This window comes from Telopea speciosissima, chromosome 1, assembly GCF_018873765.1.
Source record: "Telopea speciosissima isolate NSW1024214 ecotype Mountain lineage chromosome 1, Tspe_v1, whole genome shotgun sequence".
NCBI classification, from domain to species: Eukaryota; Viridiplantae; Streptophyta; class Magnoliopsida; order Proteales; family Proteaceae; genus Telopea; species Telopea speciosissima.
In genome coordinates, this window is record NC_057916.1 from 80,663,149 (window position 1) to 80,682,180 (window position 19,032).

Genomic DNA, 19,032 nt, shown 5'->3' on the forward strand with positions numbered 1-19,032 from the left:
TTAATCCAGCAGTCCTAGCAAGAATAAATACAAACATTACACATAAGACACAACACACAATGGAGCTTGTTGGCTCACCTACACTATCAGAAGCTATTTCCTGAATCAATATTGGACTTAAATTATATAGATCCATTCATTCATTCGCCTGCAAGATAGTAATTTTCAGCCAATAAATTATCACATAGATTGAAATTCAAACTACGGAAAACCAAGTTCCCAGTATCTCCTGTGCATCTGGGAATCATTTTTACATATCTTCGGGATTAATGTACAGGGAATGAGGAGGATCAATGACAATATATTTAACAAGCAATTTCTTCTAGTCCAAAGATCAAATTCCATACAAACAATTTAAATTACCATTCGTTGCTTCTTTTTTTTTTTCAGTGGAGGGCGGGATTGGACCTTTTCTCTTAAGGCCTAGTTTAGGAGTGAAGAGAGACGCATCAAACTTCAATCATACGTAATATTGAAAGATCAAAGCCGGCAAGAAAGGATTGCCGCCCTCCACACCACCACCAACCCTTCCCCAACAGCACAACTATCCCATTGCATACTTTTGAGTCCAGCTCCTTGCAGTCGTCTCATACTTGCTCCTGTCTGTCTTGTACATGTGAGCAATCTCAGGCACCAAAGGATCATCAGGATTTGGATCCGTCAACAGGGAGCAGATCGAGAGCAACACCTGAGATTGAAAACAATAATGTTTCTGACCCGCTAAGAAAAAGTTCACTGCATTTAACAAAATCACTGCAACTCCAAATTTCCAGGCATGAGCCCTCTACAATAAACATGAAACAAACCTAAGATTTTGTTTATTACTAATCCATAACCCAAGTAGTACAGCACTTATTGAAAGGGTTATCAAGACAACGAGGCAAATCCCCTTCAAGGAGATCACCACTCTAGGGAGTGACAGTGGGTAGGGGTAAAAGTTGGGTAACAGCCTCACCTAAGGCAAAGGAATTATGTAAAGAACAATTCTTCAATAATGGGGCTTTGGCTGTTGGGGTTTCCATAAAATTTGGATCAGGCTTCAGGGATTTGGGTCGGGGAAATGGGTAAATTAAAGGTGAGGTATATCATCTGGGGTTTGGGTTAATGTATAAATATGTGCATTTATTTACACACTTGTGATTTGTGAAATTGCCTAATTACACTAAACTAAACACGTATATTGACAGACAGGACTGCAAGAACCCTTTACCCTTACCCCATCTGTTTAGCCAGGCGTGTAAGAAATCCTTACTCCTAACCCTCAAAACTAATAATGTGTAAGGCAGGTAAACAAGTACCCATTGTCACCCCTACCCAGGTCACAAAAATCTTGCTTTCAAATGACCCTTTCAGTATTTTCCTTTTTTGATAATCTGATAGTTTGGGTGCAAGTAGGGGTGTAAATGAATAGCCGAAATTCGTTTCCGTATCCGTGTCCGTATCCGTTTAGCACTATCCAAATCCGTCCGAAAGCTAAACGGATGCGGATACGGATAGGCTATAGCTATCCGAAAAGCTATATTTACATTTAAACGGATAAAATATCCGATCCGTATCCGTTTAGCACTATCCGAATCCGTCCGATAGCTAATCGGATGCGGATGCGGATGCGGATATAGCACTATCCGAGCCGAATCCGATCCGTTTACAGCCCTAGGTGCAAGGCTTGATTTTTGAACTGGAAATAAATATAGTCTTGCACTGTCTTATATATACATATAAAACTCCGGATATCAAATGATTCAAATTTTTCTTTTCATTTGGTGGACTGTTGCTATTGTTACCAATCTATCAGACAACCCATATGTTAGATGTGAAAGTTACAGGACAAGAACCTTAGAAATGGTCAAGGCTGGACTCCACTGCTCCTTCAAGATGTCAAGGCAAATGCTGCCATTGCTGTTAATGTTTGGATGGAAAACCTTCGTCCTAAAAGCAACCTGCACAGCCCATTCAGAGTGAATAAAAATAGATATTAAACTTTAGTTTGTTTTTATTTTGGTATAACATAAAATAATATAAAAATAGAGCTAAAACAATTAAATGATGAAATTATACATACAATATAAAATAATAGGAAAATGGTTATCTACACTGGCCTGTCTAGAGATCTTTTATCTGTCATGCGGTATCTTAGTTAGTCACTTAGTCCTCAAATTTTGTGAACAGTATAGCTTGTCAACATTAACTTGAGGTAAATTTCAAGCACAATGCATTTTACCATATGACAATCGACAAGTCAATTTTGACCAACGTTTGCATGGCTTGAGAAAAGGTTTGATACATGGTTCTTTACTATCCAACAGTTACGACTGCCTCATCAGCTCTCTATCAATTTGACAGCTAAAAGAACTACGGGAGAAAAAATGACTAGATGCTACCATAAGAGATTAGCCACGAAATTTGACAAAGTTCAAAGGTTGCTCTATTTGGTATTTATCCAATGGTCAGATCGGAACACCAGCCACCACATGGCAGATCTATACCAGCAGATCTAGAGGACTTTTCATATACTGATATGAATCTTTACCTAACTAACAGGAGCATATCTATTGTAGCTGTAGCTCATCCTTGAATGTAAACATAAAAGAGTATAGGCCAAGGGATCATCTCCATCATATCACGCTTCTTATGAGAAGTGCATTTGCTATGCTTGGAAAAAGAGAAAGCCAAGGCAGGAACTTGAAGCCTGTAAATACTTATTATAAGGCCAGAGTGGACTATAGTTCTTATGAGCCCCAAAGCAATGCCAGGCTGGTGCAAAGTTGCCAAGGACTCAAGTAGCCAGAAACAAGCTGAATTATAGATGCAAATAGCTGCACCTGAGAACCTTCATACACGAGTCCAGGGATCAGATCCCATCTTCACCTGCTGACTTGTCAAGTACGTGAAATTACAGTAGATTGATCAACAACTAAATTTACCTTAGATTCAGTTCCACATCAATCTGCCCAATTCAATTAAAGCATTTCAGTGGGTTTGGGAAGTCAATTCCCTAATTCTAGAAGACCTAGCAATGACAGATTCATTGTAAACAGTGACGGTGAATTCTCCACCAGCTACAAGTCTACAACAATGAAAGATGCAGATGGAAGGGGGCAAGTATAGGTGCTTTTTAATTCTTGGGTAAGAGCTAATTTATGTTGAAGCAACAAAGGAATTACATGTGGGCAGTAAAATCAGCAAATGCAAGGGCCTAAGAGGGGAGGCAACTCCAGAATGCAGCGGTAATGCAACTATATACAGCATCCTGGTTTGTGCTAATATTTGCTGTAAGAAATTAGTATGGTGGGCTTGTTATTTCTTTCTTTTTTTCTCTAACCATTTTGAAACTTACAAGAGTGGATCAAAAAGATATTTTTCTTTTATTGCTGAACTAGTATTGAAGATGAGAGAGTTACAGGACTTTGCAGCAATCAGTTAGACACAAATAAATACCCTGTCTCAAATGACCATAGCTTTTAGCAATTAAACTAAGAAGACATCAGGAGAAGTATAATTACAAATAAATGACTGCAAAAATCAATCAAAAACATAAAACCACAAAAATAGAGAACAAAAAAAAAATAGGCTACTCGTGCATCCATTATTTCCCCGCCATGGATGCAACTCCAAACTTCATATTTTGGATTTTCTTCAAGTTGCAGTGATGTAGATTTATCACCAAACTGGGCTTCTTTTATTTGGAATAAGTCTGGGGTTGGGTTATATACATGTTGGGCCTTTGATCCCATGGGTTTTCTATGTAATAGGTCACTTTAATGGGCCTAAAATATGGGTACATAGTTTGCATACGGGATTAACCATATACTTAGTTTATTTTCATGTTTTTTATTGAACCGATCCGAATCTGGTTTGAACCAATGGTTCAATTTATGTGATTTTATTTGTTTTTCTTTTAGTTGTTTAGTTGGGCTAGATTAAGACTCTATTTTGAGTCTATTTCAGTTTCCTAGTCAGTTTAAGTTACCTAATAGGTTAAGGATATTGTCTAAGTCTATTTTTGAATCTTCAATATAAGTTTGTAAGGGAGGCCAGCATTGCACACGAATTTGATTAATGAAAAAGCTTTGTTTGCTGCCATAGCTGCTCTTTTGCTCCTTGTGAGTGTGCATCCTTGTGGTTCTATCAAGGTGGAAAGGGATTGGTGGAATCCGATCAACTCCTTACACCGTGACGGCTGGAGGATCCTCTACAGCTGGAAGGTGGTTCTATCCTTCTATCATAGAGCTGCTGCCTCCATTGAAGACCTGCAACAAGTAAGAAATTCTGCAACTATTCTTTTTCCTTCTAGAAGGTAACATACAAGGTGATTTTTGAGATCTACCAAACCAGCCATCCAATTGAACTCAGATTTTCACCATACCTCCATTAACCCTAATTTGGGAAGTGATTCAAATTTGACCTAATTCATGTGGCCTGATTTGAATATATTCTCATATTTCCCATTTTGCCCCTACCTCCATTAAAGCACAGTTTCTGACATTCAACCGTAATCGATCCTGATCTCATGCTCAAAATAAGTAGTTGATTTCATGACATTAATTCTGAAATTAGTAACCTAATCATATCTCTTAACCCTAGTTCCAGTACCCTATCTACCATAATACCCTCACTCCTACCCTAACTAGGATTCCTCCATAACTTCAAATCTGTCCATCAGTTTCAAACCAAACTTTCAGCATACATCCCTTACATCATTATTGACACTAGATCCAAGTTTCATCAGACCCCCACCATCCTAAACCCTAGAATCCCCTTCCCCTTCTCCTACCTCCATTAGGAATTGTCTCAAATAACCTTATCTTGCTGCCCAATTCACCTAACCTACTTCCATTCACTCAAACATCATAAAACCTATTACCATTAGACTTCCCTACACCTGCCCATTACCATATAAGACAACCCTAGCCTAAACCTAACTTTAACCCTAATTTTGACCTAAAACTCAAGTTTGAACCATTCGGATGACCTGTTTAGATTAGATCCTGGTTGAACTGGCTCCTAGTAGGTCTCCTACCTATCTAGGACTACATTATGCAGACAAGGATTCAATAGCACCCCCGTTCGTGTGTTTCTATATCTACAATTTTACATAACTTGTGGTCGAGTTACGAGTTCTTCTCAACACTGGGGGAATTGATGCAGGAGCTCTTCCATGGATCGTCCCGAACCTGAACCCAAACCGAGAACAGGGTCCAATTGGTTTTTGGAGTCTAGTAGGATATTAATAATCTATTTATTTATTAAGATTTATCTAGTAACCTTTTATTTTAATTAGGAGATAGCTACTAGGATTTAGTTTCCATAATTGTTTTGAGTTTCCAAATTAGGATAGGTTTCTTTTTTTATTTATATACATGGAACCATGCTATTAAGATTCAAATTTAATAAAATGAAATTGTGAGTTTGTGAAGAGCCTGTGTGGCTATGGTGGTTTGTGCGATCCATCCCCTCCTCTATCATCTCTTGTTCTTCTCTCTCCTTCCTGTTCGAGATCCCCTTCTTCTTCCTTTCTCATTATTTCCTCATATTTCTCTATTTATTTATCCCACCGTTGGCTGACCTTGTTCGGTGCTAAATTGAGTTTGTCAACAAAGCCTATTCGATCTCTTTTAGGCAGGCTTCCTTCTATCTCAGATCCTAGAGTCAGAATCACAATCATCACACTGTCGAATCCCGGGAATCTCATCTCCCATTAGCCTTCTGTGCTTGTGAACCAAAACTCTGCAAACAAATACTTCAAAGCTCCTGCCGGATCTGGTTTCAGAGATTAGATATCCTCCTTACACTAGCCGATTTGATATTCCGTTTTGCTTTGAGGTTGCTTTGAGGTGGATTGGAGGTTACAACCTAAGCTTAAAATCTCAGATCAAATAGAAGAAGGGTGAAGGAGTTTGAACAACTTGAAGTAATGTTGTTGTTCTGCCTCTAGTTTATGCTAGAGGTTGAAGACGACAGCCCCCCAAACCTCCTCCACAATTCCTTCTGCATTCCTTATTTTACTCCTCAAGTTTCAGTATTGCCCCTCCCTTCCCTTCTCATTCTAATTTATCCTTTTTTTTACTTACTTCCAAGTTTACCCTTTCCTCTTATACATTACACCCCACTTTGTACTTTCTCTTATAGTGTGAACTTCCATTTATTTACTGTTTTGCTACTCCTTTTATTTGAGTCTCCTATTATTCAGGTGGGCCCATAAGTGATCCAAACAGAGTTTTGGAACCCCAGTCAGAATCAATTACACTTCTTTTTTTCCTCCCCTAAGTAAAGCTGATGCAATATTCAACTAGAAAGAAGAGAAAGAAAAGACTTTCTTGTGGTTTGGATTGGTCAGGTTAAATTCCGAACCAGTTTTCTAGTTCTAACCTGACCTATTGATGTAGAGGACATCAAGGATAACTTCTTGGATCGTTTGGATCAGCAGAAGGTCACGAGGTCCGGCCGAAATTACTAATTTTCCTGGGGTCACTGCTGGGACCTTAACTTTTGACTCAGGTGGAGTTACAGGAGCCACAACCCCAATTTGGAAATGTCAACCAATGCTCTACAACTGAAAATAACCCAGAAATTCTGTTTTTGGGTCCGACTAGTGGCGTCGCCCAAATCATCCGTTTAAGGGGTTTTCCGGGCCTGTAAAGTTTGTTGCGTGATTTAGGGTTTTTTCTAGTTTCCTATTTTCTTACATTTTGTGCCCTTTTGTAAGTTGACCTACCTATTGAAGGTCGCTTTGGAACTTCTGTAAGGTTACCTCACATTTTCTAATCAAAAGTCTCGTATTTGCTCTTCTTCCTCACTGGAATTAGTGTTTCTATTACCTTGTGGATTCATGGGTTCGACTGTGCTAGAATGATATCTAGCTCATTGTACTTTCAACTGCGTCACTAGTGTTAGTATTTGTGTATTACTGTTCATGCCACCATTTATTTTCTTACTTTCTCGTCATTTAAAAGTTAGAAGTTCGCTGGATTAGGGACTCTATAAGTCCGGCCTTGTTCAGTTTCCTAATTAGTTTAAGTTACCTTATCAGATCAGGATTGGTTTAGTGCTTTCTTTTTTTGAGTCTTCTATATACGTTTTTAAAGGGTTACACCCATGGACACAAATTTTATGAAAGAGATTACCTCTTCAGCCTCTGGTTCTGTGGTGATTTAAGCCCACCTTCCTGCTGTGGTGATTCAGAAGGTTCCCTGGTGGTGATTACAAGGTAGTGTTTCAGGTGATGATTCCGGAACACATATCCCCCTTCTTATCCCTTCTTATCTGATGCAGATTCATCACCAAATAGGGCTTGTTTCATTGGGAATAAGTCTAGAATTGGGTTATATACATATTGGGCCTTTGATCCCATGGGTTTCTAATGTAATAGGCCACTTTAATGAACCTAAAATATAGGTAAATAGGTTGCATACGGGATTAGCTCCCATACTTAGTTTTATTTCCATACTTAGCTTTTTATTGGGTGTTTTAAATTGAACCGGTTCAACTAATGGTTCAATTTAAATGATTTTATTAGTTTTTCTTTTAGTTGTTTAGTTGGGCTGGATTATGACTCTAATTTGAGTTTATTTCAATTTCCTAGTCAGTTTAAGTTAGCTAATAGGTAAGGGATAGGATTAGGCCTTTCCTTTTTAGTATCTAAGTCTATTTTTGAGTCTTCTATATAAGTTTGTAAGGGAATTCAGCATTGAATACGAATTTTGATTAATAAAAACTCAGCTTTATGCTTGCTGCCTTTGTTGCTGCTGTGGCTCCTTGAGAGTGTTGCATCCTTGTGGGTTTATCAAGGTGGAAGGGATTGGTGGATCTCCAATCGACTCCTTGCATCGTGAAGATCGGGAGGGCTGCTACTTATCTCCTTGCATCGTGAAGATTGGGAGACCCCATTGTTCATTTTCAAAGCTGCTGCCATTGAAGATCTCTTCAATCCAATAAGTTTGAATCTGAACTTTGTTTAAACCTTCTTCTTCTCACTCCTACCCTAACTAGGATTCCTCCATAACTTCAAATCTGTCCATCAGTTTCAAACCAAACTTTCAGCTTACATCCCTTAAATCATTATTGACACTCGATCCAAGTTTCATCAGACCCCCACCACCCTAAACCCTAGAATCTCCTTCTCCTACCTCTATTAGGAATTGTCTCAAATAACCTTATCTTGTTGTTCAACTCATCTAACCTACTTCCATTCACTCAAACATCATAAAACCTATACCATTAGACTTTTCTACGCCTGCCCATCATTACTATATAAGACAACCCTAACCTAAACCTAACTTTAACCCTAATTTAACCTAAAATTTAATTCTGCCCAAAATTGCAGAATTTCAAAACTCATCCAAACCCTACTTTCTTTATACCTTATTAATCCCCTAAACCTGCATATTAAAACCATATATAAACCATACCTGAATTCCTAAACCTAACCCTAGTTTTACCCTAAACAGCCCCAAATCTGCCTAATTAGCAAACAGTTTCAGAACTCTGATCTTACCTGGCTCCTATTAGGCCTTGCCTATATAGGACTACATTATTATCTTTTTCTTTTTTTTCTTATTATCTACTTGAAGAATCAAGTAAGTTCTGAACTTTGTAGGTCCTGCACACCACTATTATATTCTAGTTTCTGGCTTTTTATTTAATCCATTGCTGCAGTATCATATGTTGGCTCTGTCCTTCTATTTCTGATCTGATTATTACTTCTAAGACTCGTAAATTTTCTGGTATCAAAACCCCATCTTTCCATCGAACTAGAAGAGTATGAGTGCTGATACACTTTTTCCATTTTATGGAATCCCGAGTTATCTTTCTAAATTTTTTTTCAGATTTTTATTTATGTTCCTGTTGCTGATATTCCAGTATATTATGATCTCTTAAAATATTTGTTCAGGTTGTTCTATTCTGGTTTTGAATTCTGGATCTGCTCTTGTTCTTATCCTACCCTCAGCGGAATTTTCCCAGATCTCAGAATTTGATCATCGTATTGATGTGGGATTTTGATATGCTGCTCTCCCCTATTCACTAAGCCCTCAACCAGAATTTAGACCCTAACTGTCTTCTTGATTTCGTTATACTGATTTCTCTTGAATCTAGCTTTTGGTTCTCATCCCTGCAACGCTACTTTAATGGAATCCTAAGCCCTAACCCTTAGGTGTTCTAGAATCTACATTAAAAACAATATCTTATTTACTATACTATTCATCTGTTTCTACTTTTCTATTGCCCTCACTCAGAGAAAAGCCTTCAATGAAGTCAGGTAGACTCATTCCTCAAATATTAAGCATCATAACTTAGAAGAAAATAATTCAGAAGCATTTGCACCAAATAAAGAAGGATGTAATTGACATAGGGCTACATTTTAAATGTTAAAGAGCTGTTAGAATTGGAGCAATACCTTTGGTGGTTTAAATGGATAATCTGGAGGAAAATGTATAGTAACTAAAAAGACTCCCCCTGCATAAGGACTGTCGGGGGGACCCATGATAGTTGCTTGCCAATGAAACATGTCTTCAGCCACAGGACCTGGAAGGAAAAAAAATGCACACATAGACAGATGAATAAAATAATTAATGGAATAAATTTGATGTTTCAGAAACTTTCCCTATTTACTGGTGGAAATGGAGCATTATTTCAAGTTTCACAAGATAGGTTTGTTGGTACAAAAGATCAATAGTGATGTTTAATACTATTTTCCTAGTCACTTGTAAAATGAGGGAGATGTTCAAATATTACAATATAAAGCTAGCAATGTTGTACGAATAATCTGAAATAAGAACCAAACACAAGTGGTATTCAATAAAGATATCAAACACATGTTGAATTCAAATATTCCAAACGTGCATCGAGGGTCACGCTTTCCTACATGTATAAGTATATTTTTATCTTTGTTCTTTGTTTTAATTTTACTCTTTTTGGATTGCTTATAAAACATTGCCATGAGTCATTTTTGTTCACTACTGTACACTCGATAGGGGGAGTTTTCCCTCAATCGAGTCTTAGGGCTTTGTATCCTAGTCGCATTAGGCATAGTTGAGATTGAGTTTGGTTCAAGTCTAGTTCTAATTCTATTAGGTTTCTAATTAAGTTCTGATGTTTTAATGTGTTCTGATTCTTTCTATAAGGAGTCTGGTTCTATGTAATTTCAATACTATAAATAAAGACATTGGGGGGAACTTCCAGCTATCGATTCTTCTTCTCTGGACGGAAGACCCTTTTATTCCTCTTCTCTTCTCTTATCTTCTCATATCTTCTGGTTATTGATTTCATTGTTTAGATACTGCCACATGGTATCGTAGTTAAACTAGTAATTGATCCTCTCTAATTCTGGTTTGACTGGCCTTCAAGTTTTCTCGGTTTCTTGGCTGCAGCGGCCTAATTGCCACAAGAAGCAGACCACAGTGGCTAGAAATAGAATGCTAGATCCAGTGCAGAAGCAGAATATAGAGCTATGGCCCATACTGCTGCTGAATTGATGTTGTTACGATATCTTCTTCAAGAGATGGGATTTCCTACTACTCGTTCCATGACTATGTATTGTGATAACCAAGCTGCTGCTATCTACAATGCTAGTAATCCGGTGTTCCATGAACAAACCAAGCACGTTGAAGTTGATTATCACTTCATGCGAGATGCTGTCATGAAGAAATTAATTGTTACTCCATTTGTTTCGTCTACTAATCAGCCTGGTGATATGCTTACGAAGCCTCTCTTCGGGCCTACGTTCCGTAAGAATTGTGTCAAGCTGAGCATGAGAGATTTGTTTGCTCCAGCTTAAGGGGGAGTGTTAACTAATGTACACTCGATAGAGGGAGTTTTCCCTCTATTGAGTCTTAGGGCTTTGTATCCTAGTAGGAATAGTTGAAATTGACTTTTGGTTCAAGTCTAGTTCAAATTCTATTAGGTTTCTAATTAAGTTCTGATGTTTTAAAGTGTTCTGATTCCTTCTACTAGAAGAAGTCTGGTTCTATGTAATTTCAATACTATAATTCTATAAATAAAGACATGGGGGGGGGGGGACTTCCAGCTATCAATTCTTCTCTGGACAGTCCCCCTTTCCATTCCTCTTCTCTTATCTTCTCATATCTTCTGGTTATTGATTTCATTGTTTAGATACTGTCATAATTTTGTTTTTAACTTCACATCTAATCTATTAATTTTTTTGGAGTGGTTATAAAGCATTGCTGTGAGTCATTGATCATGACACATCGGTTCTCACACAACCAAAGCAATTGGCTTTCTTTCCATTCTTTCCCACGGACTTCAAGCAGATAGTTTTCTATAAGCATTCTATGATCACTGTAGCTATCTTCATTGATGCATGATGCATCCCTTTCATAGCTTCTAACACAAAGGCAACATGTTCTTGCCATTTTATTACCAAATACCAACCCTATTTAAGTGAATGTTCCCTAGTACTAGCATGCATCTACAGCTTCTCCATTCCCCAATTAAATATACAAATTAATATAATTTAATCATTACAAACAGCTTCATATGCACCACCACCAATCGGCATTGATGAGACAATTTCGAACTAAACACTGACTTGCAAAAAAAAACAATTCAGTTCTAACATAATCTTGTATTCAGCAACTAAATAAATATACAACAATGATAATATGTTTATTATGCAAGTTTTACTTAGTAATGAAATAATGCAGAATTCTTACTTCCAATATGGCCCTTAATTCTACAGATTATAGACATTAAATCTGAAATAACAAATCCCTTGCCATTGCAACTATCTAAAAATGCAAATCCAGGAGAACATTTTTACCAACATTGGCAGACAAAATCTCTACCCTTCTTAGTACAATTATTTTATCTACTTCAGAAAATTGGGTTTCAGAAATATGAGACACAAGCAACCTAACCTCCATTCGTAATCTACCGTTTTCTTCAAGGTTGAAGATAGGATTCATCCAGGATTTTCATCTTAGAGAAAAGGAAACCAACCAAAAATATCTCTTTCAGAATCACTAACATGCAATACAACTCAACTCAGCCTTTTCCTGCTTAAATGAGATTAGCTACAAGAATCTTGTTTCAACTTTCAACATTCTACTTGATTTAAAGCCATGCTAGTTATCAACCCAAAATCATTTGTATCTTTTCTAATCACTACTTCCCAAAGTCATGTTTGGACTACCCCTTAGTCTTCTAACTTCTCTAATCTGCAGCATCAATAGGCTGAGTAGTGCACAACTGCAACTATAAATCTATGAATTGGGTACAATAGCTTTCGAGGCATCCATTTACAAAGATTTCACCTCTGCACAACAATTCTTGGTGGACAAAATGTTTCAAATGACATTGAAAATTCAAATTTTCTTAACATTAGATTTGATTGAGAACTATTATGGAAAGGACAGGTTTAAACTTGATGTGGACAAAATGTTTCAAATGACATTGAAAATTCAAATTTTATTAACAATGGAACTGATTAAAAACCATTTTGGAAATGACAGGTTTAATCTAGGTCTTGGACCAAAATCCAGTATATCAACAAATTCACCAATACAACAACAACAACAACAAAAACAAAAACACAGCCTTATCCCAACTTAATGGGGTCAGCTACATGGATCCAAACAAAACAAAGTAAGGAAAACTAATGACTACACAAAAAAAGGGGAATGAAGAGATGGGAAGAGAGGGATGGGAAATGAGATGAGAAATGAAAAATGGAAAATAACAAATGAAAGACGGACAATAACAGAAAAAAAGAAAGATGGATGTACTAGGAAATAGGCACAACCTAACAAGTCAGGAGAACCTCAGCTAAATGGCATCCGCTGATCCTTGCCCTCCAATAGGCTCTATGCGAGGTCATACTTGGTACAAGACCTAGACTATGCATGTTAATGCAAACCCGGGTTCGAATAACCCTTATTGGGTTGCTTGTGGACCCACCCAAGCAAGGAAATACTCAAATATAAGATTCAATGGCAATCTGATAATTTTTTTAAATATCATACTTATTAAGTCACAGGTACAGTTAGTATTGTTCAGCGGTCCCACCCACCAAGAAATGTGAGGATCCAAATTATTAATCAACCAAAACTTATATTCTCAATGACAGTTAAGAATTTATACAATATCTTAAAGTTTGTAATTTTTGTTTTACTCAGAAACGCATCCACCTAATTTCTACACGCTCATTTTATCATTTATCTATATATATGATATAACATCTAATTCATGTATCCATCTATTTGTTAAAAATTGAGAGTGATATTTACTCTCTCTATAATGGAGGCCTTCAGCTCAAGTTCCAAGCATACGTAATGTCTTGGATCTCACCTAAGCATTTGAAAAAGACTTACACATTTGATTAGCAGAAACAAAGTTTCATATGAGAGTGAAAATTCAAATTCCTTTAACATCTGATTTGATTGCAAATTGAAAGGAAATATTTAAACTAGATCTCGTAGAGAACACCAGTATCAAATTTAGGTAAAAATTCAAAATCTGTACTTTTTGTTTATGATTTGAAACATGTTCCAAATAGGAGATGTAACCGATATTCAAAATTATTCTCATTCATAATGCCCATAAGAATGAAGCCCTACAACTACAAGAGAGTCTCACTGAAATCAAGTACATCTCAAAAACAAAAATTTGATACACTTTCATGTTGATCAAAGCATATACCATCCCATTTGAATTGCGCTTACAAACACATAAGACTTGTGAAAGGGACATGATCATGATAGAAAGGTCCTTAGCAAAGGCTATATAAATGTCAAATAATATAAAAATTAAATAATAATAAACAGGACAAAGTTTTTCTAGTCCAGCAGGTCTCTATTAAATAGCACAAATATCTGCCACGTAGAAGATTGGAAAGAGCTGAAATTTTATGTACAGAAGGACCTGAAGTTTCACCCAAAACAGAGTTGGTAGAGTGGCAGAATTAAGTTCTAAAAATCCAGTCGAAGAAACCTTTCTAAAAAGAAATGGATAGGGATAAAAATACAAGGGAATATGACAACACATAGGAGGGTATCTACTTTAACCTAAGTTTGAAAGTTGACATATGGCCGCCAATCATGATGCAATCCTGGGTTCAGAAACCCTGGTTCGGATAGCTTATGGGCCCACCCAATTAACAAATCCAAGTATTAAAGGTAAATATGGCAGGGTTACAAAAGAAATCTAATTAATAAGGGGCAGACTAGGCATTACATAAGTTAAGGATAGAAATGGGATTGAAGATGAAGGAAAGAGGTACTTTGGGAAAGAAGGAAAAAATTGGTGTTGGATAATAGATAGAAAGAATCCAGATGAGAGACGAATGGCTGCAATTACGGCGTCTAACTGAGGAAAATACCACACAAGGTAGTCTTCAACCTCACGATACCCAAAGACAGAACCAGAGAAGAAGTGTAAAACAAACTACGTTTCCAGTGGAAAACTCTCCCTTCTGGCATTCAATCAACCAGACTATTTAAGGGAAGTTTGTTAACTCCAAGGCCTACTGGAATCAATATATCAACACCCAAACGCCCTAAAATAGGTTTTAATTTGCTGAATCTGAACCTAAGGGTAGAAGGTGATGCAGGATCTGTTCCATGGGCCGGGCCAATCCCGTTTGAGAATCCAAACCAAGATGAACCGGATCCCAACCTTGTACTGGTTCAGTAGGATATTTAGGGTTTATTTATTTGGGGAATATATGTAATCATTTATTTTGGGTAGCTATTAGACATGGAGGGAAATCTCCAATTTGAGGTTTATTGAGTATCTATTTTAGTTAGTCTCAGTTTTAGGAAGTAATTAGTAGTTTATTTTTGGGTATTATAAATATATGTGTAACCCATCAATGGAAGTAGATTTTGGAATGGAAGTTTTGAATGGTTTTGTTACCAGAATGGTACGAATCAGATTGTGAGACCTCTTCTCCCTTTTCTCCCCTCCTTGTCGATCTGTTTTTTCTTCTCTTCTTGCCCTTTCTTTATTTCTGCCTTTTCCAATTCTGTTTCATTCTTTGGTCCTGCCGTGGGCGACACTTGCAGCTCTATTCATCACCTAGTCACCTACGAACTCCCTGGATAATGGTTCTTTCAGCCTAAGATTTTAGGCATGAAGTGTCCACTCTAGGGCGACTCGAGCCCTTGAATCTCATTCCAAAAGCCCTCTTTTATGTTGAGATTCCAGTCAAAATTTCAGACCTGAACTACAGGTACCACCAGAGTCACTTTCGGAGGTTTGATTCTCTCTGAGTTGCACATCTTTGACACCATTAAGGCTTGCATTCCGTAGGGTTTTGGAGTAGAAACCTTCACCTGAAATTTTGAACCTAATAGAAGTTGATTAGGTGAGCTCGATCACCCAAGATCTAGGCTGGTTTTGCCACTGAAGAGGAAGTCTCAAGGAAGAAGATGACTCTTCCTTCTTCACAATTCCTTCTCCCAATTTATTTGGCATTTATTGTTTTATTGCCAAGTATACTCTTTCCTTCAGCTTTTATTCCCCCCATGTCCCATTCCTTATATTTGCTTCCAAGTTTATCCCTAGTTAATAATTAGTAATTCCCTTTGCGTCCCTTTCTTCTTTACTTAATAAAGGGCCCTTTTAAAATTCTGGTTACCACAAGATTGACATTGCCATCTATTATTTGGACTTTTGATAATTGGGTGGGCTTATAAGCGATCCGAGTAGGGTTTTCGGACCCCGGATCCGCTTCAGAAGGTGAACCAGGTCTAGTTGGAAGTTTCTTCAAAAGGTCAAATCTCTTTATGGGTGAGATTCTTGGGTCTTGGTCGCCCAGAAGAGGGCTTCCTTATACCCCAACTGCAGAGTTAAAGGGACTGTATTAGTGGGGTCAATCCAACGAGATGTGGACTGCAACAACATAAGAACAGAACAGGGAGGAAAAAAGAATGAACAAGGAAGAAGGAAGGAGAAGCAAGAAATGAAGAGAAGAACTGAAGAGGAATAAATGAGAGGGATTGGGGTATAGAGGAGGGAACCCACAGCCAACAGGCTGCAAAGACCACACAGGCACACTCAAACACAACTAAACTTTTAACCATGGAAGAAGAACTCGACCGAAACCTGTCGAAACCACCAAGTTAACTTGGTTTCGCAGGTTTCCGAGACAAGTTGAAGGGTGATTTTAAAGAATCCAGGGTTTCGACCAAAATTCAATGGTTTCGACCAGTTTCGACCGAGATGTTGGTAATTTCGCAAGTTTCGACACTTATGCCCATCGAAACTTGGAGAAACCTGGCTCGAAACCAGTATAGATACTTAAGTATGCCAGTTACCAGGCCAAAAACCAGGACAAACACTTATTTATGCCTAATATCATTTAAGTAAATGTTTTTGTATAAGCAAATACCCCCTATTTGAATCCAATAAAATAGTTAAAAAATAAAATTCCAAAAGGAAAAAAAGTCAACCCCCCAATTCTAGAACAAAAACTGGATTTTCGACGGTAGGTGTAATTTTCAACTTTTTAATGCTGGGATTTTTCTCAAATCTAAAAATTCCATATGGTAAAACATTGTTAAAATCCAAAAATGCGGTAAAATATTCATTTGTTTTGATGTCTAAAAAATATTTTCATTCAGAGCGATTTTGACAACATTTGTGCACACCAAATTAAGTTTGACCGGTACATAACTCCTTCAATATAAACCAGATTTAAGCAATCTTAGACTTGTTGGAAAGTTGTCAAAACAAAGCTTTCTAACAAATCCAAGATTGCTTAAATCTGATTTATATTGAAGGTGTTATGTTCCGGTCAAACCTTATTCGATATCATGTCCAAAAAGACAATATACAATATCAAACTTGGATCAAAACCACAAGTATTATATTTAGTGTTCTCTATGTAAAACTAATGCATGGATTGGATTTAAAATGTCAAAAATAGGCAACACAACAAGAATCAGGGCAAGAAAACAACTTCTAGGCCTCGAAACCAAGGATCGAGTTAGCCAGGAGAAAGTTTCAGGTTTCGACTAAGATATGGTCGAAACCGAGACGAACTCAGTTTCTGGCTGGTCGAAACCCGAGTTTTAGAACCTTGCTTTTAACTCTCATTCAAATCTACTCTGTAAATCGATGGAAAGCCTTACATATATAATGCTGTTAACATACAAGAATCCCAATAAAATAGAAACTACTAAATAGATGTCCCAAAGCAGTATCTAGCCTCTACCAAAATATACAGAAGATTAGAATATTAATCCCAAATTAAGGCCTAAATATTCTACTGGACTAGAACCAGAGAACCAGATTTGGACCCAGTTCTCAGTCTGGGCTTCCAATCAGGTTCGATCTGGTCCAATAAAGCGTTACTGTATCAAAATCTAGACCATGATAGAACCTGATATGAACTCTACAATACATAAGTTTGACGGAAATGCTGAATCTCTACTTATAGAATGCTCCACCAGTTTGCACATACACATAGTAACAAACCTCATGAGAGAAGATGATCTCCCAAGTCTGAACTAGAAAGATAAGGGTGTAAGTCAACCCATCATATCCAATAATTAGTTTCCTGAATCTCAACTTACAGAAAGCTCCACCAGTTTGTACATACACATAGTAACTTCTTTTTTGGGTAAGAACATACATATAGTAACTAACCTCATGAAAGAGGATCATCTCCCAAGTCTGAAAAAGAATTCTAACGGCGTGAGTCAGACCATCATATGCAATAATCTGTTTCATCTCGGTAAAAATGCTACATGCAACAACAATGCTCCATCAAGACTTCACAATTATTACCAACGAGGATGCACAGGGGAAAGGAAACAAATTTAAGAATCACGAAGACAAATCGCACTCTAATGAATGGAACCTTCCAAATCTGTGGACAAAATAGTGTTGTTTCCTCTTTCCACGTGTTACGGAAGTATATGCTAGCTTTTCAACCCACCCACCCCCCCCCGCTTACTGCAGCATCAAAAGAGCTAAAGTCTCGCCTCCCGATCTTATGCTCTCTATCAAAACCATAGTTGACGGATACTTTGAATCAAAATTATTTTTTTTTTAAAGGTCTATGGATACCACAGCTCAATAATCCCTACGACCATACTATCAGGTACAAATTTCTCTGTAATTGACTCCCTTTTAAGAACACTGACTACATAACTCGACAGAATTACCACAGGGAGAGATGATAAACAATCAATAAACTCAATTCAATAAGGTTATTTAATTTATCTAACAAGAGATAACAACGACGAAGATAATGATGATAACAACACCATGCAAATTTGACGTAAGGCCAGCAGATCGAGCTTCGGAAAACAGACATCCTAAACCACAGAACACGGAATCAACAAGAGAGAGATGAGGTAGTTTAACTTAATAAATTCAATTCAATAAGGTAGAGATAGCCACTACCAGCATGATGTCGCTAAGCGCAATAATTATAGGACAAAAACAACAAAGATAAATTACAACGACGAAGATAACGATGATAACAAAAAACACAGCAGCCATGATAACAACAACACGCAAATTCGACGAAAGGCCACCAGATCGAGCTTCGGAAAACAGACACCCAAAACCACAGAACACGGAATCAACAATTGAAAGAGATATAGGTTATCCATAAATTTTTTTGACGAAGAATTATACCTGCGCTGCAAGATGTAGGAGGATCTTTTTGCAGATCCTTGAGTTCTTTCAAGATCCGCTTGGAAGCCATCGCGAAACCCTATGGAAACCCCAGATCGTCTCAGCTGGAGAGGAAAGAGAAAAGAAGAAGAAGAAGAAAAAATGGAACAACGAAGAATACCTGACAATTTCGATCCTCCTTCCCTTCCTTTTTAAATTTTCCTTAGGTTGCTGCAGGAATTGGAGAAAGAGGGACGCCGATGGAATCTTGACATTTATAAAACAACTCTGCTTTCTGAACACTCAATCGAACCCCTCATTGGCCACGCTTTCTATGACCCTACTGTGAATATATTAATAATTTTGAAATTTGAAACTGGCAGAGAACCGGCCGGTGCACCCTGTTAGTCCAGTAAACTCCTCAGACCCGGACCGGTTTATGGTTGCGTA

At 37.5% G+C, this 19,032-nt stretch overlaps 1 protein-coding gene across 1 annotated transcript; it reads right to left on the minus strand.

Annotated features, from left to right (window-relative positions):
• Window positions 1-419: 419 nt before the first annotated feature.
• LOC122672817 (ubiquitin-conjugating enzyme E2-17 kDa) lies at window positions 420-18,800 on the minus strand. The gene is made up of 5 exons (XM_043870312.1): window positions 18,764-18,800; window positions 18,604-18,682; window positions 9,395-9,522; window positions 1,836-1,940; window positions 420-688 (listed from the first exon to the last, which is right to left on the minus strand). The coding sequence occupies exons 2-5, from the start codon at window positions 18,671-18,673 to the stop codon at window positions 545-547; spliced, it is 447 nt and encodes a 148-aa protein (XP_043726247.1). The 5' UTR covers window positions 18,674-18,682; window positions 18,764-18,800; the 3' UTR covers window positions 420-544.
• Between the last annotated feature and the right edge of the window lie 232 nt (window positions 18,801-19,032).

What these genes read in the sequence shown, in the direction of transcription:
- LOC122672817 (XM_043870312.1), bottom strand. Translation starts at nt 18,673, where the DNA reads ATGGCTTCCAAGCGGATCTTGAAAGAACTCAAGGATCTGCAAAAAGAT. An exon ending in TCCTACATCTTGCAGCGCAG is followed by an intron (nt 9,523 to 18,603) that starts GTATAATTCTTC and finishes TTTTCCTTCCAG; the next exon opens with GTCCTGTGGCTGAAGACATG. An exon ending in CAGCCTTGACCATTTCTAAG is followed by an intron (nt 689 to 1,835) that starts GTTCTTGTCCTG and finishes TTTCAATCTCAG; the next exon opens with GTGTTGCTCTCGATCTGCTC.